The 26,435-nt window shown below is 31.9% G+C and overlaps 1 protein-coding gene across 2 annotated transcripts in view; it reads right to left on the bottom strand.

Moving 5' to 3' along the window:
* LOC118189307 (bestrophin-4-like) overlaps window positions 1-18,567 on the bottom strand; it is a 40,849-nt gene extending 22,282 nt beyond the window's left edge. The window contains exons 1-3 of one of the 2 annotated variants that reach the window (XM_085825523.1): window positions 18,410-18,567; window positions 4,942-5,488; window positions 3,447-3,581 (exon numbers count right to left, since the gene is read on the bottom strand). In XM_085825523.1, the coding sequence (XP_085681649.1) occupies window positions 3,447-3,581; window positions 4,942-5,120 (314 nt within the window). In that variant the 5' untranslated portion in view covers window positions 5,121-5,488; window positions 18,410-18,567. Of the gene's footprint in view, window positions 1-3,446; window positions 3,582-4,941; window positions 5,489-7,591; window positions 7,724-18,409 lie in introns of those variants that run through there. The other variant, XM_085825524.1, reaches the window with a different exon arrangement.
* Window positions 18,568-26,435: the final 7,868 nt, after the last annotated feature.

Raw genomic sequence — 26,435 nt, forward strand, 5'->3', positions numbered from 1 at the left:
TTTGCCTGGCATATAGAATATGCCAGCTGTGCAGAAATAAGTAGTTTTGTCCAACAATACAGCATACAAAAATTCACATTCTATGAAGTTGTATTTCTTAATTGGCCTAATTTCATGAAAATGCAGTGTGAAAAATTGCATGCAAAGTGTTAGAATACAGATTGGAAGTTGGTTTAAAGATAGCAAAATTTCGTTAACAGCAGCCATTTCCTTTATTTATTGTTGGCAAGCACGCAAAACAAAGGTTATGTGTGATGGCAAATTTCTGCAATTTAAGTGAAAATAGATGGCTGTATATGTGAGGAGAATAACAGTAATAATAATAATAATAATAATAATAATAATAATAATAATTTACTAATTAAGTTTCTTGATTTTTATTTTATTGACTAACTGTTCTCTTATGGAATTCTTAGAATGGCACCACTTTCAAAATAGCTCTTTCTTGCCTTTGGTACAACAGCTTGGTGAAAAAAGATGCATTTCTTGACATGTGTACAACTTGGGCAGGCATATATTTTGCTCAAATATAGAATGCGACATCTTGTGATTTCAGATAGTACCTGAAAGTGATGGTCACCACATTTTGCTGTCACCAAAATTGTAGGATCAAATATGTAGCTACATGTACAATTTATTAATAAAATGCCTTCTATTAGTGATATTTAGAACTAACTTAGGTTTTTGCTAATCATCTTTTCTACATACAGACAGCTCTACTCTTTTCTGATAAATGGTTATGGTTGTATACAGCTCTGAATAGAGGAGCTTTAACAATGAACACTCTATATGTTTAGAAGTCATAATTATTTGAATTTTTAATGAATATTTCTAGCCTTTTCCAGCAAATTTGTCCATTACTGTTAGACTTCAACTTGACATTTTAATATATATTTCTACTTTCTTCTAATATCATTATTTCCATTACTGTAATAGGACTGGCATTAACAAAATTCAATTACTACTTCTCAATTTAATAAACTTGTGGGGAAGGAGAAGGAAAAAAACACTTTTAAAAATAATCTGTTTCTTATTTTGAAAACTTTAAGAAAACTTCATATTTAAGCAAAATATATGACAGAAATCATCTACTGACCAAAACAAAACAAATAGGAAGAAATAACCACTCTTACAGGATAGTAGTTAGTGACTTTGACCGCCATACAGAAGTGCACAAGTTCAAATCTTGGAGAAGGCATTGTTGTTCATAAATGTATAGTGTCTCTGCGACATAGGCACACTCTAAATATATGGCAAGCTGAAAGTCCTCTCTCATGTGGCTCGGTGGTAGGGAAGAGGAGCGGGAGACCACTGCATCCCAGATGTGCTCGACTGAATTCAGATCAACTGACCTTGATGGTCATGAAAGCACGTGAAGGTCTGTGGAATGTTCATCCAACTATTCCGATACAATTCGTAAGCAATGGCACAGTGCATTGGCTTCTTGAAAGATAATCTCTGTAGTGGGCTGTCAAAAACAAATATACAGGATCTCTGTCAAGGATACCCCGATAATGTTCGATGTCACATTTCCCAGGGGTTCTATTTCAGACCATGTAAACACTTTCTGGACAAGAATACCATCTCTACCCAGCTTGAAGAGTCCACTGCCGGCAGGAAGGATCTATCGTTTCATGTGGTTTATGCCATGTACTCTGCCATTGGCATGTACCAAAGTGAAACTTATCATTCCAGGCAACATTTTTCTAAATCTCGACGGTCCATTGGCAATGTTCCCATGCCCATACTAATTGCTGCACCACCATATTTTGTGCAGTCAGCAGACGAACACTCGTAGGACAATTACCCCATTGAAAGGAGATGATTTTGTATGGTGTGGCAGTTTACACTTTGCTGTGCACTAGCGTTAACTTGACGGGTGATCTGTTGCACTGTGGCCCATCTATTCACTGTTACGATGCAGGCCAGCCAACGATTACATCTGTCTCCACATGCTATTGTCTGCAGCAGTTGACCCTGGTAGGGATGGTTTTACCAGAATGGTACACCCTTGAAACAATGCTATGCGTAAATCTCAGTGTCTGCACTACTTCTGAAATGGAGTGACCCATTTGTCAGGCCCAAACAATTTGGTGACGATTAAATGCACTTAGATCCGTACTACTCTTGCCCATTTTGCTTTTGACTATTACTGTTACCATAAACAGCAAAAATACCTCTCGACAAATCCAAAAGACTTGTCATTTTGAAACGTGTTGTCAGCAGCCTTGAACAGTAATACAACATACATATTTCAAGCAATTATTTGGATATTTAAAATGGCCAATGGTCTTTTGATATTATTTGAATTATTAAAACAGTTCAAAGTACTGACAACACTTTTCAAATCAATGAGTCTCAGAAGAAATGGTGAAGTGGTTATTAAAACTTCAAAAGGAAATTACTCCTGTGATGCTAATGATTTTGCTTTTACTTTTGAGTTACTAAAATGTTATACAAAAGCTGCAGAGCCTTTTGTGAAATGTTCATTAAAAGTGCATTCATTTATGAAGAATATATGCATTTAGTGTATTAATTCTAGCAAACTCTTTGTAAGATTATTATTGCATTTAATATCTTGAAAAGGCCTGCAACAATCTTTTATCTTTTGTCCACGTATTTTCATGTCTAATACTTAATTGATTATGTTAAATAAAATTTTCTCGCATATCCTCCCCGACCCCAATATATCTCTGAAAAAACTCCATTTTCTCGTTACACCTCTGCAATCTCCATTCACCTCACTTCTTACAATCATTTACAAAGCTCAACCAATCAGCAGTCTCTTTACACCCATGTTACCCTGTATTCATTTAAATATTATACTTGTTCTGCTATAAATTTGAATTCCATGGACAATTTCACGATGTCTCCTTCCACGGTCATGTCATTTTTTCAATGGACATTTTGTCTTTGGTTTCTGTTTCAGCTTAGCAGAGCATTTTGTAATCATCTGGGGTGCATTTCTCTATCATCTGATATTTGCAATGATGCTCTACATTACCAGATGGACAATTTACGCTGCCCTATTCTCTCATGAATTACGCTCATGTTTATTGCTATATTCTCAACTTTGCAATGCTAGTTACAGGATAGAGCTTCAGGCATCTAGGTTAATTTGAACTACAAACTAAAACAGTCTCTTTTCTTTTCCTGATGTTTATCTGCATAACTCTTACAACTTTAAAATATTGAAAGGGTCTAAAACTTCATCCTTCAAAATTTTCTAATTTATAATAGCACATTGGACAAATCAAGTTTACAAGTGCTGTGTAAATATAATTATTTGAAAACACATGAATGAAATCAGAAGTTTGTCAAATATAAGAACATAAAATTATTTAAAAAATTATACAAATAGAAATAAAGATTAAAAATTTATTTAAGATATGCACTGATGATGTTTGGATTTAATGTTATATATAAAATATAAACAGAAATCATACTTGTCGGGCCATGGGATGGCCAAGTACTGCTGCCACCATCTTCCAACAACAATGGAAACATAAAACCCCAATACAAATGACAGTGGGATGAGATTAGTGAATGCTTCACAGTATATGGTTAATTTTTCAAATACACTAGAAGAAATACAAGTTATAAAAATAAACTGATAACAAATCAGCAAATAATCATATGATCTAAATGTTTAAACATAAAGGTACATATTTTACAGATTTCTTTCAGTACTTTTACAATTACCGTTAATTACCAAAATTAGAATCTAAAAAGGACTTGTTTAAATAATAGATTTAAATATATCAAATGTATTTAATGTATTTATTTATAAATATATCAAATGTATTAAATTTAAATATATCAAATGCAAATGAAAGAGGCCATTCTGTGAGCAGCTTCTTTATAAGGCATACTTAAGGATCTGATTAAAGTTAAAATTATTTTAATATAATGTGATCAGACTCCATTATCAATCCAAAACAAAATAGCTTTAAGGATCCAAAATTGAAAGGAATTATTTTGCTTTAGATATAATACAATTATTTCAAACTATTAACATATGATGTGTAGTTGGGGTTTTTCAGTTACCAACATATGACAATGACACTTACAAAGATGATAATCCACACCACCAAATAGTTTGCATACAGAGAGAATAAAGAACTATTTTTTTTTTCCAAAACAAAGGTGTAGAATGCATTGAAAATGGAATTTTTCATGATATCTGTATGTACCTACACACGTATCTCACATAATTGAAAAATTATTAACCATAAAACATTGGAATTTTGTAAATGGGACTGCTAGAACATCTAGTTGTGCACTTCCCTTTGTTATTGAAATAACAGTTCCAAAACTATATATATAACCCCCTTACTCGGCCTTTATTTTTGCAATCATTGGTTGTAGTCATATACCTTTAATCACAGAAGTATTTTAAGTGACAAAAATATTCATGCTTTGCCAATGTGAAATTTTAAAAATATATATACAGTCAAAAGTCTTTAATTTGGATGTCCATAATCTGGAATGATCTATAATCCGGACCTCAAAGCTACAAACTTTCTGCACATGCACACAATACCTTTACGCATGTGCATATGCGTAATGAGAATGCACTAGCGAAGCATAGCGCTCCGGTTTTACATAATTTCTGAGTAAGCTATTTGTACGAATTGAAATAATTCTTGCATTTAAACTTGCATTCTAAATTGAGATTTAACTTGAAATTAATGTAGATAATTACAGAGAGAATTAGATTTTTGTAGCGTAGTTTAAGTGAGATGAGATCACTCGGGGTCACGTGATATGAACCGGTGAATCAGGATGTTCTACCATGAAAGCATAGTAAATTTTTAAATGCCTTTTTACAAATTTAATGTCTTTATTTATTGGCTTTTTTACAAAATTTGAAACAACATTAAAATGTTTATTCAAAATAATATTATTAAGTACAGACAAAAAAAGCACAAATATACTTACGTTCTTTGGTTCTCTGTGAAAACATATCTATAGAGAGCACTTAAACTGTAGTACAGCCCACAGAAGATCATCATCTCACGGTATAGCAGCTTATAGATGCTACCACGCCATCTCACCAACAGCTTAGCAAACCCACACAGGCGAGCCTTGCTGACATTTAGTGAATATGTCACAGTCATTTTTCAAATTTTTAATTGAAACTTTTTAAAGATATAAAGAAAAATGAAACGATAATTATGAGCACTGGTGACCTATCACTGGAATTTTCTGCACATAAGTTGACAAAGAACAGTTTGCAAAGTTAGACTGGATAATAACAATACCAGTTCTACTCAATGCAAAAATATCTTTCACTTTTGTACAGTATTTAAGTATCAAGCTGATTCATAATGTAGAGAGCAACCATGTTAAGCCATTTGAGAGTAGATGGCAACATGATATTCCCATTAAATGGTAGAATGGGATAAGAATTATTCATGGATTCCATTGGCCTTGAGCTGAACTTTATCCACTTTTGTAGATGTGTTTCACCAATGTGATGCCTGCTCTGAAAAGACAAACGTATACATTCAAGATCACAAATTACTCAATATGTCTTTATTTCCCAGCTTTATGCAATATATATATATATATATATATAATATTTAAAAAATAAATAAATGAATGAAAAACTTTAGTATTTTTATAAATTCTCAAACATCTGCTAACTTATTTTTAATAAATAAATGCATTAATACAACTTTATATTAGAGAAATGCTTACTTTATGAAATATTAAATAAACCTTGTTGTTTTGGCAAAAAATTATATAAACCTCCGATTCTCCAATAATCATTAATCTCTTGTAAATTTCAATTATCAGTTAACACAATTTAAGTATTTTGAAGTTCTCCACACAGCCATTAGAATTAAGCCAGTTGCATGCATAGGCTTGTTGCAGTTGACCTTTGTGTTGAATAACATATGATTTATGTTATTGCGAGCGGCTTTTGGTTGCCTTCTAGTACATCCATCTCTTGCTTTTCTGTAGGAGGAAACAATTGAAAGGCCTTTACCTGGAACAATGTTTCTAGTCGTCAGTACTCATTTCTTTTCCCCTCTAAACTAGTATGTCTTTTTCAGCAAAGATACCAATAATGAGCGGATTAATCTCAAAACGTCCACTGAAGCACCGGCTTTATTGAATTCATGACAATTTGTTCAGACTGAAATATGTTTTCAAAATTGATTTTCTTAAAGCAGATAGCCCTCGAAGGCTTTGCCATAAATTAAATAAACCGAACAAATCAAACCAAATTCCTGCCAAAATGTGAGAAATGTATTTTTATTTCTTAAAAATAATTACACAAAGCATAAGGCCCGAGGAGCATCTAAACAGTGGTCTGTGTGCATAGAAATGAAACTTAAAAAGATATATATATATTGATAAAATATTTAAAATGATATGCTAAAAATAATATTTTCTTGTTATTTTTATGTAAATAACTTTACTTTTTCAGAATCCAATCTCATATTTTGGCAACCCATGCCAGACTTATCGAACTGGTTTACCGAAGAAAAAGCACAAGAAAAACATCAGCAGCTCAAAGAACTGATTTTGAATCTGCAAAAGAAACAACTGGCAAACTCTGCTGCAAATGCTAAAAGACCAAATCAGTTAGAAATTGTTTCTGCATCTCCTGTTACAGTACAACAGACTGATAACAGATGATAAAATAAGATCTTCATAGCATTATTATTGATTATTACCTCCGTACATTGTATCAGAAGTGTATACTGCTGTATGTAAAGTATTTAAGTATTAGAGAAAAGCTTACTTTATGAAATATTAAATAAAACTTGTTGTTTTGCCAAAAAATTGTATCAACCTCTGAATTCTCCAATAATCATTGATCTCTTGGGAATTTCAATTATCAGTTCATACAGTTTAAGTAATAATTACAAACATATGATGATTCAGAACATATCACAGTTAATCAGATGTACTACTGCAGTAAAGTTTTACATAAAATTTTACAAAATGACCAACTTTTTTTTTAATAATTTAAGATGACATATTTGGAAAGTTTGTTTGAAAGCCAGATCAAAAACATTTCACCAGTTACTTATTTATAAATGCTGAACAAAACAAAATAAATACATAAAACATACACAAACTACTACTAATAACAACTATGTAGGCCTAAATAAGTGTATCATATAGCTATTGAATTAAAAAGATGTGTTGAACTTTGATTATAGGTAGATAGCTATTATTACATTAAAATATGAAAGCTGTCTATTAAATTCAAATATAAAATTATTCTTAGGAAAACATAGCAGCCTTCACATAGGCTTTTTTCACATTCTTCTGAATATTAATAAAGAATTAAGCCACATTTTCTTTATATGAATAAAGAATTAAGTCAAAAATATCAAATTTCATAACAGAGGGGGGGGGGGAAGGAAAGAAAAGCATTAGAAATTCTTAACAAGGTCTGTCCGGAATTCCGCTATTTAAACTATTGTTCTTTCAGAAAACATTTTTTTCTGGCCAAAAATTTTACTAGAATTTGATGAACTTTTTATCTTTAAAACAATAACACATAACTTCAAAACAATAGTATAAAGTTCAAGTGATTTTTGCACAAAACAATAATAAAGAGCTATACCTTACGTATGCCGTAAAGTAGCACAGAAGTATAAATCATAGATTCAGTGCGAAATATAAGAACCTGTATCAATAAACGAGCACAGCACTCAGGATAAGGAAGATCAAGAGTGACGCAATCTTTTTCAAGATGAGGACGTTTTCTTTCCTCTAATTTCCGGAGACGCGCGATGATGATAATAAAAGAGTTTAGTTCTCATAAACGTCAACAGATGGCGCAAGACACGCACTAACATAAATACTTCGCTGAAATTTCTTACCAGAATCATATGATTGATACAAATTTTCCCACCTAATCTATGAATATTAAAATGCTATCGGGACTTGTATATAGTATAATATGGAATACTCTTTACAGAACATTCAATGTATAAAGGATAATACAATAGACGCTTCTAAATTGTGATCGCGTTTCTCCATGACTGTTTTGATAACATTAAGAGATGAGAAAAATGTTTCTCAAACTATCAGTGGACTTTAATTTAAGGTAAAAAGAAAACTAAAAACATATAGATACGCATATTCGCAGTATTTTAATTAGGAAGAAAAGTCATTAATAGTCTTCTGGGTACTATTCGGTTTCGAGGGCCGTAAAAAATCGCCAAACTCTTGTTAATGCCAATGCTGCCAAAAATAATTGCGGCAACCCTAATAATTGCGTCAAGAAAGGAAGTATTATAGTAAATAACTATTTAAGATTGATGTTTTAATTTAGATGAAAGGTTAATTTCATGTAATACTTAATTTATTATTATAATTTATATGAAAAAGGCTAAACAGGACTGAATGAAAGCATATGAGTAAATAACTATTTCAAATCATTATTATAATTTATATAAAAATTGCTAAACATAACTGAATTTTTTGTCAATTTTCTTTTACTTTTTAAGTAAACATAGGTCGATATGTACATAGATAAAGTCAAGGGTGTGCGCAGTGCCATTTTTGTGCAATTCTGGGAATTTTTTTTAAAGTGAAAATAGGTCGATGTGCACATGGATACCGAGTATGTGCAATTCTTAAAAACGCGTCAAGCAGTGGGCGATTCTGCACTTTACCCAAAATTCTATTGCCGACTTTTCGTCATGGCAATTCCCATATTGTTAAATCCATAGGATATCAAAAAAGGATTTAAAATCAAAAAATGATTTAAAAATTAAACTAGTATTTCAATGGCGTCTTAAGAAATACAGAACTATATAAACTTACGCAATCTGAAATCAGCGCGTACGTTAGATTTGGCGCGTTTGCTAGATTTGGCGCTTTTGCGCATACATTTTCGCTGCAATTTTTTTACGGCCCTCGAAACCGAATAGTACTGTATTCGGTAATCATTACCCAAAACTTCATCTATGAACTGTTCATGATGTTTATGGAAATTTTTTCAGAAAACGACAGGTCATCATTGCTGCAGCCTTCTTCTGTCATTAATGCTCAACAATTATCCATCCAAGCGTTAAATTCTTGACAATTCATGTTAGTTGGGAGATGCTTTTATTTATTCAACTTATTTTATTTCATCATTTAATTAAAAGGATGGTATGCTTTTAAAACGCTTCTTTATTATATAATTTCTGAGACGTGGTCCTAAAATTTAAATGTTGCCTGAAACAAAATTAAAACTCTTACGAAACATGTCTCTATCATCTGAATTTTTTTTTATACTGGACCTTATTCAGCGATTTTATCTTTTATATGGAGACATTACTTCAGTTAAAAAAATTACACCAGCTGTTTAGTAGAGGGTGAAAAGAAATTTTTAAAAAAAGTTTTAAAAATTATTTTATAATATGATTTTATTAATCGAAATATCTTAAATAACAGATGTATTTTCTAGTCTTCGTCCGTAAACGAGACTTCTGAATTCGACAACAATATCCGAATGATAACATTAACCGCGATCAGGTTAATGTTTCTAATTAGATATATCATGAATTAAATGCATTTTTATTTAAAGGAAACTGATTAAAACGTGAAAAATTATTCTTATGAAATGCATCTATTGCGTTTAAATAGCTTAGTTTGTTATCAATAAAAGACAAATTAAAATTAAATTTGAAAGATCTTAAATTTTGCCGAATGGCAACACAGATGCGAATGAAAAGGGAAAAAAACGCAAAACTATGTTAGCAGAATAATAGCCCTTTGGGCTAAAATAAATAAATAAGAATTATGCATTATTTTAAACAATTATCACCAGAATTCTCATTCTATCAACAGTTCAGGGCCCACCAGCGGCCGAGCGGTAAAGTCGCTGAACACTGGTAGTTCGGTCCAAGTTTCGAATCCCGCGAACGGGCTGGCTGCATGGGCGTTTTCGTGGTTTTCCCCATGTGTAACGTGTATACGAGCCAGTTTTCCTTAGAAAGTCCTCCACGAAGGCATCCCTCCCCTTAGGCAGATAGCCCTCGAGGCTTTGCCATAATCACATGCACACTATCAACAGTTCATATACAGACTGTCAAAGCTGTGAAATTTCTAAATCATTACTTTATACAAGATTTTTTTTAACTATTACAAACTCTGAGATTTCTTCCAAGAAATCTGACTTACATCTGTTAATTGCTCGAACTATTCGCGCAATTCGGTTATTTTATTTTATGATTATAGGGGCAATTTCAGAGAAACGGCACATATTATTTATTATCAAAATATACACTTTATTGTTGCAATTAAGCTCAGTTTAATTATAAATTATACAGATTCGAAAGAAATTTGATTATTCTCAGGTGGAGGTCAGTTTGTTTCGTCTTAGCTTCTGTTTATTCTCTGATTATAGTTGAATTTTTTAGCTCTTTTTAGCATTTTTCTTTATATTTCAGTTTACTGAATATGTTGTCAGATAACTGTCCATCGACAGATAGCTTCGGGAAAAAATTAAGCTTTCTGATAAATTATTAAAGTAATTCCATCAGAATTCTGCAGACTTTACTATTTGTTTTTCCAAGTATGAAACACGCTGTTATGGAAACTCGATTCTTTTACAAATCATTTCTAAGTGAATAGCGCGATTTTAACAAATATTATGCACAGAATGCATAGTTATTTGATTACTAAATGCATTTTTCATATAATTTCCCAAACATGCTCTCTAATTTTTTGGAGCTGAAGTAGAAAATTCGTGTCTACTGCGTTGACAAAAATTCGCAAATATTTACAGCATTTGGGATGTTTTCGGGAGCTGACCTCAAGCAGGACGAAACACAATAACTCGGGACTGTACCACGCAGTTAGGAATATTTAGTCACCTTACCGACATCTTTCCAAGAATCATGTAAAGATTCCTACTAATATTATTCCGAATCTTTCTGAAAAGCAAGTTTTAGAAACAACTTCTCAGTTTACAGCATTTAAAAATTATTTTAACATTACAGAAACTCGCCAAAAAGTTACCACTTTGCTTATGTTTTGGTAGAAAATGCATTATTATAAAATGAACCATTTTGGATATCTTGCTAGAGTACACTATTCACAGGGCCGCCGAACTCAAAGGGAATTTAAGGAATGTCCAATTTAAGGAAGCAAAATTCTTTTAAATTAGAATGGCACTGGCCAGCAGAATTCCGAGCTGCAGAGATTGCATTGAGGAGTAAAAAGGACTATTTCACGTTATTTTAAAGTTAGGCCATATTATTCTTTCGTTTTCAGGACAAGAGTTTGCTCTTCCAAATCAGCTCTTAATCAAGAATTACCCCCAAAACAACTGAAATTGACATACAGTGGCTCACAAAAATGATCGGGCACTTTGATTTTTTGTATTCTTTAATGAACATAAAAACTGAATTTTGAATTGAAAATTGAAATGTTGTACAACCTTTACATTTGTTCACTTCATTTAATCTTTTGGGCATTAACTAAGGTAGTGTTTTTTTTTTTTTTTTTTTTTTTAAATTTTTGGACTTATTTTACGCCACTTCTCTTAAATCACCGCTTTTAGTTGCTGCCGCGAAGATACGCTCTGTTTTTGAATTTTCGATTCTAGTTCCTTTTTTATTTACTGCAGATTAGAGATTTATTTTATGCCTGGTAATTCGCCTTATGTCATGCCGAGGCAGACAGACTTTCATGTGCATGTTTTCATTTACTTTTTGTTACAGCTATACTGCCATGCTTTGCCTGATATGCTGATCAACGCCTACCATGATTTTATGCCTTTCTACTGCAGCACTACGATATGCTTATCACAGAAGATTTTATCACTGATTATGGCATTTATACTCTCATAGCATATTGCACAGGTAATCGTATGCTCTGCATTTTTTAATAATCACCTCCGGGTGTTGAAGCTTTTGCAACATCATCTCTTCTTTTACCGCAATTAGCCTCAGGCACAGTTTTACCTACAGGTCAAGACTCTATGTAGTCGATGCCTGTCTTAATCTAAGTTCAAAGTTCAAAGATTCTAGTTCCTCCCAAATATGTTCAATAAGATTAAGATCTGGCGATTGGGGTGATGCCTTAACTACTAATTACTTATTTACCTACTACATTTATATAACAAACAGAATTTGACTCTTTGCGCAGTATGCTTTGGATCATTGTCCTGGTAAAATTTAAATCTATTTCGTACATTATGCTTTTGTGCTGACGATGCCATATTTCCCTTCAAAATGTCAAGGTATTTATTACTGATTCATTATACCATCTACAAACTCTATATTACCAACACCGGAATGTGCCACAAATCCCCAATACCATAACTCCTCCTCCGTAATGTTTAACATTTGGTACTAGGTTTTGCTTCCGAAACTCCTCTTTCGGTTTTCTCCACACCAACATTCTTCCATCTGACCCGAAAAATATGTTAAATTTGCTTTTATCAGCAAAAATCACTCTTTTGCAGCAGTCGAGTGTCCTTTGTTTCATCGATTTTGCGAAAGCGAGGCGGTTTTCGGGTTTTTTACTGACATAAAATTGTCTGCGTGCTACTCACCCATGATATGCTGCAGATCGCATTACTCTTTTTACAGCTTCTGGATTTACACATATTCGATATAATTCACGAAGTTCCGCAACAAGTTTAGGAGCACTCAGTCTTGTATTCTTTTCAATATTCATTAAAATAAAGCGTTTCATTCCATGAGATAACTTAATGGTCTTCCAGGTCTTCTTCTTTTTTTTTTTTTTAAATATTATTTTGTATCTTACAACGCTTAATAATACTAAAACCTGTAGAATCACTTAAATTAAGTAAATAGGCAATTTGTCTAATAGGTTTCCCTTTCTTTTGATGCAAATCAATAACTAATCTGCGGCTTTCTAACGATGTTTCCTCTCGTGACTGAGCCATGCAAGAAAACTTTAAAATCCGACTAATCCAAACTAATTCCATAAAATTTCGTTTTTTTTTTTTAAATTTATTTATTGCAAATGATTTTAATTAGAAATTATGAAAATGTCCGATTAAATTTGCGGTATCTTTTTCTTCCATTTCAGTGTAAAACGGTATTTTTTAAATTTACCATTTCGTTTTTTCCAAATTTATTCAGTACAAAGAGTAAGAGAACATGTATTTAAAGGGAAAATATTCTTTATTAGTTTACTGCAAAACTTTTCTCTTATTACTTAAAAAAAGTAAAAATATTGTTGTGCCCGATTATTTTTGTGAGACTTTGTTTAGCTTGTATTATTGATCAAGCAATATTTGTTCCTATTTCACAGAAGTTTAACTTTCGTGACAATTTTAGTCCTAAAAATAAATTTAAGATTTTACTATACTTAAAGATCCCATTCCAGATATGAACTTCGGAGTTATACTATATAGTTGTTGAATAATCCCACAAACGATTTTTGTATCGCCGTTAGAGAGCGCTTCTCTCCTTAAATTTTTTTTTATTTCAGTTTACGATGTAGAAAAAAAAGAACCACCTGTGAATTCTGGATTTGTTTTGTAAATAAAATGATTATTTTTATAAAATGTTGAAGTATAGGCTTGTTGTATTAGTGCTAAGTATGACCAGCTCTATCTCATGAAGTCAAAATACATATATGTTTTTACTACAGTGTTTCTTGTCAAATTGGCTTAATTTACATCAGCCAAACAACGAGAGCTTTGAAGTTTCGCCCTAAGAAGCATGAAATGTGTGTTATAAGGAAAAAAAAAATATATAAATTTGCATTTCCCCCACCACCCCCACAGACGCACATGTTTGGTCCAAAAATTCATATTTTCCGTTTCTCTGCAATCAAATTATTAAAAAAAAAACTTCCGTTGGCGAGATAATATGCCCTAGAAGTGTTTCATAAAAATCTTTTAGTTCTCCTTAATGTCTCAGTTCTAATCCGTGTTTACTTCCAGCTTTTAAGGGAATTATTTTGCAGTTATTTTCATCTTTTGGTAACAGATGGCGCCAGGGGCATCGTTTTTCTCTTCCTTGGTTGGAACATTATCAAATTTTTGGTCTTTGATTATGGCGTAAGCGAACCGCCCAGACGGGAAAGTTGTTAGTGACTGCCATACCGAAGTGCCCGGGTTGAAATCCCGGAGAAGACATGAATATAAATTGTATGTCCCTTCAAAGGAGGCAACGTTGGCCAAAAGTGAAGCTGCTAGAGAGTGAGATTCGTTGAAAAGATAATAGACTATAAAGAATTATAAAAGTTTATTCATCAATGGAAAGGCACAGGGGACATAAGGATCAGAGCCGTAAGCTTTTGTTAGCACTGGTGGCTATTACGCACTGTTATGCGTTATGCATCCCCCCCCTTTTTTTTTTTTTTTTTTTTTGTTTGTTATTTGTGATGCATTTTTAAACATAAATTTCTATTAAAACATGTTTTAAAATTGTTCCTATTGTATGCTAAACATTTATAAATATGCATGCAAGTTAAGAATTAAAATAAACGTAATTTTATCAAAACTGAGCATTTCGAACAGACTATGTAAATGCTTAACTTTTTAATTAAGCTTGATTATAAGACAAATGCTTTAATCAAGTTTGTTAAATTTATAGCAATAAAAATAAATTTATTAAATTTATGCCACTTGTAGTTTTTGTAATTAATATATTTTCGGTTTGTTAGAAGGCTTTCGGTTTTTTTAACAAATTGCTCTAGTATTAGCAGCAAAACTTAACGGAGGTAACAGCGGAGGAAGTAAAGAACTCTTTTCCTGTAAAACACTCATAAATATAATTAGAAATTCCTCAGTGTTAAACATCCCATTTCGCAGTTCTTCCTATATATGGTGCGTTATATTTTTCATTTGTAGAACATGCTTTGTATTTCATTTTTATCATGGGTAGAGATGACCTCATTTTTCAGTACAAAACTTCATAACTTATTATCGAAAAACTTATTTTAGACCGCGTCTTACGAACAAGATATTCCATGCTTTTTAATTTTCAGGTAGTGGAAATTGCCAATTCAATTTCTAATGTTTCACATATTCATCGTAATTCTCGAACCGAAATTGTTTACCGTAAATCTATTTTGTTTGCTTGCTTGCTCCTCTATGCAAAATCATGTCACTTTGCCAACTAAATAATATCTCCTTTCTAATATTACATATATCCTGCTCCCAAAATTTGCTTTTCAGAATACTTGCTTTCTATGAAACTAATTATTTGAAACTGGTTTCCATTGAGAGAGGATTTTCTGTCTGAGACAGTGATGAAGCTTTTCAAAAATGTTCCTCTTTCTTGACAAACGTTCTTCAGCTATTAAAAATAATCCTAACAATCTTGCCGTCATATCATTTCATCTCTCATTCAGTTACAAAATTGCTCGGATTCTCCACAAAATGAATTTTCAGGTAATGTTTGCAATCTGTCAATAAATTTGTTGTTCAATTCTTAAAAATTTCATCCCTGATTTTAAATCTTGTGGAATATTAGCTTAACGTGGTTTGTCATGTTTAGGAATACGTCTTCTTTAGGATGATGGTAAAAATTTTATAGGTTATAAATCAAATTTTTTTTCAAAAAATTTATAAAAATTATTTAAAAATACAAATTTTAAAAGTAAATCATAAAAAAGATGTGTACACCACATGACTTCCTTGTACAGAATATTAAATTATACGTATTTTTTCCTGCATTTCATTTAAACTTATCGAATTGAATTAATCTACTTCGTCGATAACGCATAAATCACAGTAAAATAAATGCCTTTTTTAAAATTCACGATATTTATTTACCATGGCCAGCAATAAAAATTATTTATCTTAGATTTTGAAATCGTAGTAAATCAAATTTGTGTGAAAAAAATTCGGGCAAAATCAGAATTAAATGTGCATCCGTTTCTTTCAAAAGTGTTTATATATATATATACATATTTACTAAAGAAATATTGATTATATTATCTCCTAAGATTAATTTTAGAAGAATTATCTTAAAAGAGTGAATCCATAGTTAGTAAGTAGTAGAATAACTCGATTTCGCACTAAGTAAATTTAAGATCATACAACATATATCTATATATATATATAAGGAAGGAACATACATATGTATAAAAGATCGCTGAACATAGGCATCACTCTATTCCAGAATTTTCGACGCCTTGACGATGTACTATATATAAATTTATAATGTACGCAAAACATACGGGTTGGGCTCTAGTGTAGAATTGAGTGCCCTTTCGATGAGCGATAAAATTTTTTTTTTTTTTTTCTTTTTTTAAATTTTGGCGATGAAACCTCACTTCTGGTTACCATGATAGTTTTAACTTTGTTTTAGTTTCCTGATTTTATTTAAATGAAAATAGATTGATATGTACATGGACAAATTAAAGGCAGTGCGCAATGCCTAGTTTGTGCAATTCTAGGATTTTTTTTTTTTTTTTGGGTGAAAACAGATCGATGTATACATGGACAAAGAGTTTGTGCAATTCTTTGACTTCTTATTTTGGTTTTGTGTAGCGGTCATCTTGAAATTGTGCCTTCCTGGCCCCGATCTTGGCGTCAAAAAAGAAAAAACAAGGGGCACCCAATTGTAAACTTTTACCGTTCGGTTCTGAGAGCAGCTTAGTTGGGCGCTTTATAAAAATCGGTGCCATAGGAGACTGCTTGTGTCGCTCTATAGTTGAAGCTGCTTCTGAATACAAGGCATCGTTCATTCTATTTACATCTCATTTATGAATTCTTCAGTAAGAGACATTCAATAATGTACATGATTTCAGATATGAATTTTTCAAAATAGGGACATTAAATAATGAGGTTTAGATGCTGTCCCGGCAAAAATTTTGTTCCCTTTTAGAAAACCGAATAACTGTCATTTTCCGTGCTTCATGGTTTCTTATGCAACCTTGACGTTAACGGAAGTCTCAACAAACTGCTATCAGGAAGTGCTGTCTCTGTCTTGCGTCATACCAGTTCGCAAGCAAGAGAACAAAAATAATCTTAAAGTATTTTGGAATTCATATTAAACTCGGCAGGAAGAAAGGATTATTGTGATTAATAATGCGGCTACAATCCGTTAAATAAAATGATCATATAAATAAATTATGCACATTTTGCTAGAATATTACCATTTTTGATTTAATTTTCAGATTCCAGAATGTAATTAATGCATAATTCATATCATGGCAAATTCGAAACCTTAAATGTTGCTTATATTAAGTAAGGGATATTATTTTGAATTCACGATCATGGCTGTTTATAATAATTGAATTTCTAAGCTAATCTGAATTTTTATACTTGAAATTCTATATTTAGTTTTTAATCATCAACTAGTTACTTCAAGCTCCTCATTAATGAAAAAGAATTCTTTTTATGATAATTAAATACAGTTTCCATATCTAAAACGTTTTATTTATGCATAAAAATTTATAATAATAATGTAAGAAGTAATTCGCTAAATCTCACCTCAGATAATGTATAATCCCAATTTAAAAAAAAATATATATTTAGAATATTGTAAACAGTAAATTATGTAATCAAATAATAATAAATATGCGAAAATAAGTCTCGCAAATATAATAAATCATTTCTTGAAAAAGGATCGAAATTCTTTAATATCACCCAACAATGAATTTCCCAAATATGGTAGTTTTGAGGAAAACCTTTTAGAGTACCACTTAAATTCTTTTTCAAACCCAATTCTGACTTTTAATTAATTAAAAGATTGTAAGCGTCATGAAAGTAAAATACATATTACAATTTTTAATTTATTTATTACAAATGCAAAATGGATTTTTTATTTAACGAATGATTAGACAAATATGATTTTCTTCAAGAATATTTTTGAATAATCTGACAAAAATGAAGATTTCGCATGACATTTTTAAAATTAAATAATAGTTAAATTTTTTTTCGAAGTTCCAGTTCTCACACGATTCTTATTCTTCCTGTTATTCTATTAAGTGTTTCGATGTAGGAACTGAAGTTCGAAATTATTAAGTCAGAAAGACTGAAACAAATACACTTTAAAAATGATATAACATCCATACCGTCTATATTGATAATTATTCTAAAAATAAAATATTAATAGTTATTTAATTCCGTTATAATCTCACTTTCGAGGCTTAAAATTAAAATTAACGCATGAAGCTTATAAACACTACACATATTGCAATTTACCTGATATTTAAGACCGAAACATTTAAATTAATAATCATCACAAGTTCTTTAACATCTAAATTTCTATACATATAATTTACTAAATAACATTTAATTTTATACATAATATATTTTAATGTTTATAGTGAAACTATTTCAGATTTTTACCTTCTTAGAACGGCTAGACGAAATATTATTCACATATAGTTTTAAACAACACAGTTTATAAATATTTTTCTAAAATAATTTCATAAAAGTAACAGTAACAACATTGGCTACTTGCCATGTAAAACTAATAAATGATCGCATTATTAACCAACTTACTAGCAACAGTGCAAAATTCTCAGATGCCAATTTATGTTAAATGTCAGGAAAGAGAAAGATTCAAGAATAATGCTTTTCAGAGAACGCTTATGCACAGATGTCTTTACCTCAACAGTCACTCGGAGAATGAAGCTTCGCGATCTCCGAGCGAGATGGAGAAATCGTCTGCGAAAGGGGCAGAGCATGCGCAGTGAAATATCTGCAGTAGGCAGAGAGCTTGTCGCCATGCTCAGTCTACTGCTCTAGACTGGAAATATTTTTTATTTACTTCTTAGCATTTTACAGGAGCGTTGCTAGGGTTAGAAAATAATACCTTCCTAAGAGGTGATGATCAGGTGCATGCATGATTCTTTTTTGCTTTTCGTTCTCTCGACTTTTTTGTTAGTCATGTTTTCCAGCGCTGAATTGCGTAAGGATGATGAGCATTTGGGCTGAATTCTCAAAAGGCTGTGGTACATTCTGAAGCTGAAACAAGGTGATTAGCCTGCTACTTTTTCAAAATAAAATATAGAAAAATATGTTTTAAATTTTATAAAGCGTAAAATATATAAATATATGTATAGCGGAAAATCACGCAAAATGTACAAATCTTATCTTTCCGGAGAGTAAAATTATTTCGTTGCAATTTCACATTTGTTGAAACTTCTAAAAAATTAATATCAAATAGAATGACAAAATTAGGTATTAAATACCATCGTAAATAAACTACAGGAAAATTAATATTCTCATTGTTTCATACATTAATTATAACTTAAAAAGTAAATATCATGTTTAATTTGATGGATGAGCCTTTAAATTGAAACTTCTAAAAATTTTAAATCATAGCGTTATTATTTAAAAGTTAAAAATGTTAATTTATTTTTAACACAGCATTTCCTATTAAGATAGCATCAATCTGGCAAGTGGATTATGCTTCAAGAAGTATGAATGTAATATTCTAAAAAATAATGAATAAAAAAATTTTAAATTTTAAAATCTAAAATCTTTCAGATTTTACATTACGCCCAAAGTGGTATTTCTTTAACGTTTTGTAGCTTATCTTTATTTATTAAGTATCATGTTCTTCGCATTTTAAACATAAAATTCGATTCAACAGCAATATCGCAAAATAATTTTAAAATGAGCCTATCTTTAGAATTTGTGATGCACAGTTTCGCGCGCTAATTTTTTTTCCCCCGTACAGTGTTGCCATTGCTGGCTTTTAAATTTTTGAGTTTGTTAATCAAAAATTCGTTAAAGCTTTGCAAAATATGAAATAAATAATAAAGCAAATTCCATATTTAAAATTTGGACTTCCAGATGCCCATATTGGTGTGGATTCGTACGCTATTCAAAATTTGATGGCTGTAGGTACCGTTGTTTTATCACAATGAAAAAAACATACCTACATTTATGCAGCTTCTTCACTATTTAATTTCTTTAAATATAATACAGGGCTCTAATATTTGGTGGCAACAACTTGGAAAGTGAACTGACATTTATAGTGAACCAACGCAAAATGCCAAAACGAAATTAATAGTCCTTTTGGGCAAACTGCCCCTTTGGACTAAAACATCCCACTAAAGAGGAGGTAAAAAGAGTTTTCATCAATTAGATATATATTGCGTGAGAAATAACTTTTAATAATTACAATAATGCCTTAAATGTTCGTAAAAATTAGCAGTTGGATGTATTATCATTTAAATGTACTTAAAATTGTATCAGTTAGATAATTACCTTCTTAATAATCTCAGTTAGAGAAATTATACAATTGTAATTTTAATAATTAAACAATTAAACAATTATATTATTAATAATTTCAGTTAAGGAATTCAAGAAACACATCCAAGGAATAAAAGTTCTTAACACCATTATTCATAGGTACACGCTTAAAATTAAAACGAAAGTCAAAAGTCTTGGGAACATAAAATGCTTAAATATTCATAAACCAATATATAAATTTTATTACTATACATCCCGGCTCCAAAACAAATATGCATTGAAAGCAACGTTGTGAAACTGGTTATTTGGAATGAGGTAAATTCTATGATTTTTCACTCTCATGCAATGCCATTGATAATAAATCGAAATGATAATAAATGATCAAGTAAAGTAAGCATATTTCGTAAGTGCACATCTGTATCGCCACCAAGGGAGTGCCTTCTAGAATGCACCAATGGTCTTCCAGTAACATTTCCGTCATTTCACATGACCTTTGCAAAGCTTTAAGCAAGATGCTTAAAAATGTTTTGCCACGCAATTTCTTGTACAAATCAATTGAAGCATCGTGGATTTCTTGTGAAAATTTTCAGTGCGAATTTAGATCCAACATAAGCGTCATTATATATGTAAATAGTACAAGTTTCAGCATTTGTTTATTGCAGTTTTTATGAAATAGTTATTCTATAATAATAGCCAATGTACCAGTAAAGTGAAGTTTCCTAATTTGCCTTCCTACACATACAGGGTGTTAAATTTCACAATAATAACTGTTCACTGTTAAATGTATTGCCTGCATAAGAAATAATCTTTGGACAGAATGAATTTATCTTATTCAAAACGAATCACAACGAATGTATTTAATTTATTAACCGCCTAGCCGATATAATGGTTAGTGACCGAAATGCCGTCGCATGAACCTCCGACCTAAGGAAGGTTCTACACCAATCAGAGTTATGTCCATGCGATGGAAAAGAATCTACCATCCACCGCCAGCGGCATTCATTGAATCAATGATAGTAATATTACAATGCTAAATTGGCAATGTCATCTTTACAATATTTTTTACATAATAATTCGTATGAAAAATAAATATACAATCAATTAATCAAATCATTACAATATCATGGACTGGATCTATGCTGTGGAGAGTGAACTTATGTTATATATTAACCAGTCTCTAAACCTGTGTTGACTTCAATACGTCATAACTTCACGTTCTTATCAGTTACACACCTAATGATGTGTGTCCGTACTATTGTTTCAGTTATCCACAGAGTAAGACAGTCACACCAGTTAAGGCAGCTGATAGTTCCATAGCCCAAAGTTTATGACGTTGTGTAGACTATTCTATGTTCATATAAACTGGATTCTAAGTTAACTTTTGGTAAATTCGACGTACTCTTTTGTTAAGTTCATTGTTCACGTAAATATTTGTCCACTTCGATACATCATAACTTCGTATCCTTAGCAGTTTGCACAACTCATTATGTGTGTCCATAGCAATTTGCATACTGTGTCGCAGTTATCCACAAAGCAATAAAGAAATTGCAGTTGGGAAGTTCATAGTAATATGTACACTATTTTACTATTATCCACAGAAGCAAATGTTTTGTAAATAATAACTTGGCTCCCAGATGATCAGAAAAAAAGAAAAAAAGAAGGAAAGAAAACTAATTCTTAAATTTTTTCAATACAATTGTAAATTTTGCGAAACGACAGATTTGTTACATAATTCCAGTCTATACAAATTGACTGGTATTCCAACAATATAAAGCACATATTCTAAGAAATGCTATTATTTATTCCATTACATGTATCTAATTGTTTATAAAAAGGCTACAATAATACACAATTTCTTCAAGTAGTTAAAAACGTCTACTGAAAAACAAGAACTAATTCCCAACTGTAATAGACATAAAATACATAATTATTCAGTACATATTATTTACCAATCAATCATACCATAAAAATACACATGCTTCCAATGCTGCAACGAATTTTCCATTACAGTTAGAACATTTACCAATGAATCATACTACAAATGTACATGTTAAAAAAAATTGCAACTAATTTTTCCTTACAGTTAACCCATTAACTGCCAAATTTTTATTTCATCAATTTTTATTTTATTTCTGTTAGTTTTCATCTAAATAATAAGAAAAACATGTTTTTCTCATAAATGCGTCAAATTTTTTTTCAGAAATTTTAAATTTAAGTCTGATCCCCAAATGGGGATCATGGCTGATACTATCTACTTTTAATGCCAAGTCTACGTGTAATCCAACATTACATTTTCCACATTGTTTTCTTGCATTTGTTTTGCACACTGCACATTTTCTTTGTTTACCATTTTCGGTGCGTTCAATATAATGATTACCAGATGTTCTGATAACAGTAGGAACACGATTAATTGATCCTTTAGTGAAAGAATTCCTTCCACCCTTTTTTGCATCTGAGAGTTCTGAAGATAAAGCAAGATATCATAGCAACCATCCTCCTAAAATCTAGCAATGGAATTTTATCACTTGAAATACAATACAGTGCGTGGGCGTTAACCAGTGTTACGTTGATGGCATTAGTAAGCAAAGGAAAACACCATTTTCCCCCCTTATTCTGATTATGTACTTTTGAACATTCCAATCCAACTTGTCTACTCCACCCATGTATTTGTTATATTCTGATATCAGTTTGTGTTGTGGTACTTGAATATCTTTCTTCTCTGTTCTACTCCATGGCTTCACCTCTGATATTGGTTTGCTAGTTTCATGATTAGACAGAAGCCTTTCACAACTCTTGTCATTCCACGTGACAGCTAAAATTTCATTACGGGAATCAAATCTGTAGTCATATGCCCCGCGTTCTTTTTTCCTTATCTCTCTGTCTGTTGCAATAGGGAATTTATTCATTCTTTTGAATCGAACAGTTCCTGTTGCTCTAACATCAATGTCCTGCAAATGTTTCATCAGAGAAAATCCTGTGAAAAAATTGTCGAAGTAAACTTTGTGAGCATTTGGTGTCTGAAGAATAGATACCATATGAAGGGCAACAAATGTCCCAAGCCCACTGATGCTTTCATCATCTCCTAATTTCTTTGATTTGCCTTCATACACTTGAGTCTCATAACAATATCCAGTCTGTGAACAACAGATAGTCCATTGTTTGAACCCAAACCGCTCTGGCTTACTACGTATAAATTGTTTGAGGTAATGATATCCATAATAACGAACCATTTGTTCGTCAATGCTCAAACTTTCAGAAAACACCCCCAATTGTTGAAATTTGTCATTCAGCTTGTCAATCAATGGGAGAATCTTGAAGAGGTTATCACGTTCACCTAGTGGAATCCTTTCTAAATCAGAGTTGTCACTGATATGTAGGTACCGTTTAATTTCCAGATACCTATTCCGACTCATGCATGCTCTAACACACAGAATGGTCATGTCTTCATCTTCACACCAATATAATTGTTCTTGCGAAAATGAATGATAGCCAGTGAAAAGAAGCATTCCAATAAATTTTTAGGCAGTTATTAGAAAGCTGAAATTGACGATTGTTTTTCTGTCTGTCGTATATTACAGACTGCTAGACAATATAGGTGACAGTTTCATTATCAAAAAGTATTTCAAAACACTCTACCGGGGATTTTCCCCTGAGGTTTCTAATGACATCATTTCGCCTTGTCTCTATAACGTCAGTATTTTCATATAGTTTCGAGTACTTAGGGTGCTTCTTTTTCCAATTGGAAGTCAATACTTCTTTTCTCTTTTTAGCAGGTGGAAGCCGGTATCTTTTGTTACTTCATTTGCTGAAGATTCAGTTACATTTACTAAAACATTGTCCTCAAATCCTGCTACACGGTGAATTTCAACACACCCGGGAACATCAAGTGGTTCTTCATCATCAATTACGTTGTCATCCATATCCTCATTATCTGAAATCTCATCAACCCACTCTGGTGGAATTTCAACAATATCTATGGGGCTATTATCGTCGTCATCGTCAGATGCAAAAAAATCATCAGAATTTACAATTTCTTCAATTTCTTTTAAAGAAAGATATCTTTTCGCGACATTTCCTGGAAAAAAAGAAAAACAATTTTTTGACAATTTTAGTCAGTATCAGCCATGATCCCCAAATGGGGATCGATATATCTGGGTTCATTGTACCCATCCAAATTACAGTATGAGCATAAATAATATATAAATACATTAATTACTTACCAATGATCAAGGAAAATTCAGTACAACAAAAATAATTGTTCCTAAGTATCTTTTTTGTGCTTTGAAAATAACTGTATTATTTTTCTCGTGAAAAGTAACGAGAGAGCAAGAAAAATAAACTCGTGAGCTCAACTAACTGAGTCCACGTGTTTGTTTAAGATTTCTACCCTTAGTTTCAATCTTCAGGAAAGCATGACCACCCGTAAGGGACCACCCAGGTACAGCATGACGTCACAATGTATACAAATGTAGGCGATCCCCATATGGGGATCATGGCAGGGAATGGGTTAAAATAATAAATTGCCGCCCAGTCGGTATAGTGGTCAGGGAACCTGACTGCAATGCCGAAGGGCCTGGGTTCGAATCCCGGAGAAGGCATGGTTGTAACTGTCAGTCCCTTCATAGGAAAGGCGATGGTGGCCCACCTACTAGGTGCCTCCATAATAAAGAGACCACCACATCCGGCATTGTATAGATTAATGGACTGGGTTACATTTGTAATTGTTCACAATCTGCCATTGGAAAAAATAATAATAATAAATTTTTACTATACAATTCTAAATAGCGCAATTATGCAATTCCAATCTATACAAATTGACAGGTATTCCCACAATATAAGAGCAGATATTCAAATATAGCTAATCATGCTTGTAAAATAGCTATAATAGTGCCCAATTTCTTGAAATAATTAAAAACATCTACAGAAAAACAGGAACCAATTCCCAATTGTAACAAACATGAAATACAAAAATTATTGTGCATATTAAATACCAATCAATTATACCATATAAATGCACACGTTTCAAATGCTGCAACTAATTTTTCATTGCAGTTAGTAGAGTTAACAATCCATCATACTATATAAATGCACATGTTTCAAATACTGCAACCAATCTTTCATTATAGTTAGTATATTACAATTTTCCAGTTAATAAAATGAATCAGCTCTAAGTTGAATTGGCTGTAATAGTTCACAATGCAAAACAGTTAAGAACATCTACTGAAAACAGGAACTTATACCCAGTTGTGATGGACATGATATACAGAAGTTATTCTGTACAAGGCCGTTATAATTCCAGTTCCTATAAAAAGCTACAAAACATCCTCAGATGTGTTATTCCTATATGCAAATACAAAACACTAAATTCTCTATAAAATATAGAAAAGACATTTACCAATTCTATCAAAACTCAGTAGACCTAAATATTTCATACATTTAATCATATCTCTAATAACAAGGAAGCGTTATAACCGACAAAATAGTTAGATACAGTTCTAAATTCCTGTTCTTGTTTAAAATGCACATATTCCAAGAACTGTAATGAACTTTTTTATCATAGTCAGAATATTCCAGTTCACCAGCAAACAATAATGGTTAGTGACCGAAACGCCATCGCATGAACCTCCGACCTAAGGTTCTACAACAATCAGAGTTATGCCCATGGGACGGAAAAGAATCTACCATCCACTGCCGGCGACATTCACTGAATCATTGATAGTAATATTACAATGCTAAATTGACTATGTCATCTATACAATAATGGTTACATAATAATGGTTAGTGAACCTGACTGCTGTAGCGATGGGCTCGTGTTCGAATCCCGGAGAAGGCATTGTTCTAACGGTCCGTCCCTTCAGAGAAGGCAACGGTGGCTACTTTTTAGGTGCTTCCATTATGAATTGGCCACCACTTCTGGCCCTTGTAGTGGCTCAAAGCTAATCGCTATTAAATAAAGCGCCAGGTCATTAAAAATATTTAATTTATTTATATATAACATTGTTAATTGTAGGTATAATCAGATCATTCAAAATATATATTTTGAATTTTAAGCTTTCAAAATAAAGGAATGCGAGCACTGAGATAAGAAAATACTAGATTCATCGTAACACTTCCAGTTATTCTCAACTCAATAAAAGAATTTGGATTCCCTTAATACACAGGTGTTAGTAAATGCATAATATTCGAAGCTAATTGTAGCTAGATCACAATCTATAAAGTTCCTCGATACAAAGAGCAATAATATACCACGAATATTAATCCGAATATCAAAAGTGCGTTGTAAGTTTCGCGAAAGTGAAATGTTGACGTTTAAATAAACTTATAA

This window comes from Stegodyphus dumicola, chromosome 10, assembly GCF_044657685.1.
Source record: "Stegodyphus dumicola isolate Sdum_Otavi_A_Nest chromosome 10, ASM4465768v1".
NCBI lineage: Eukaryota > Metazoa > Arthropoda > Arachnida > Araneae > Eresidae > Stegodyphus > Stegodyphus dumicola.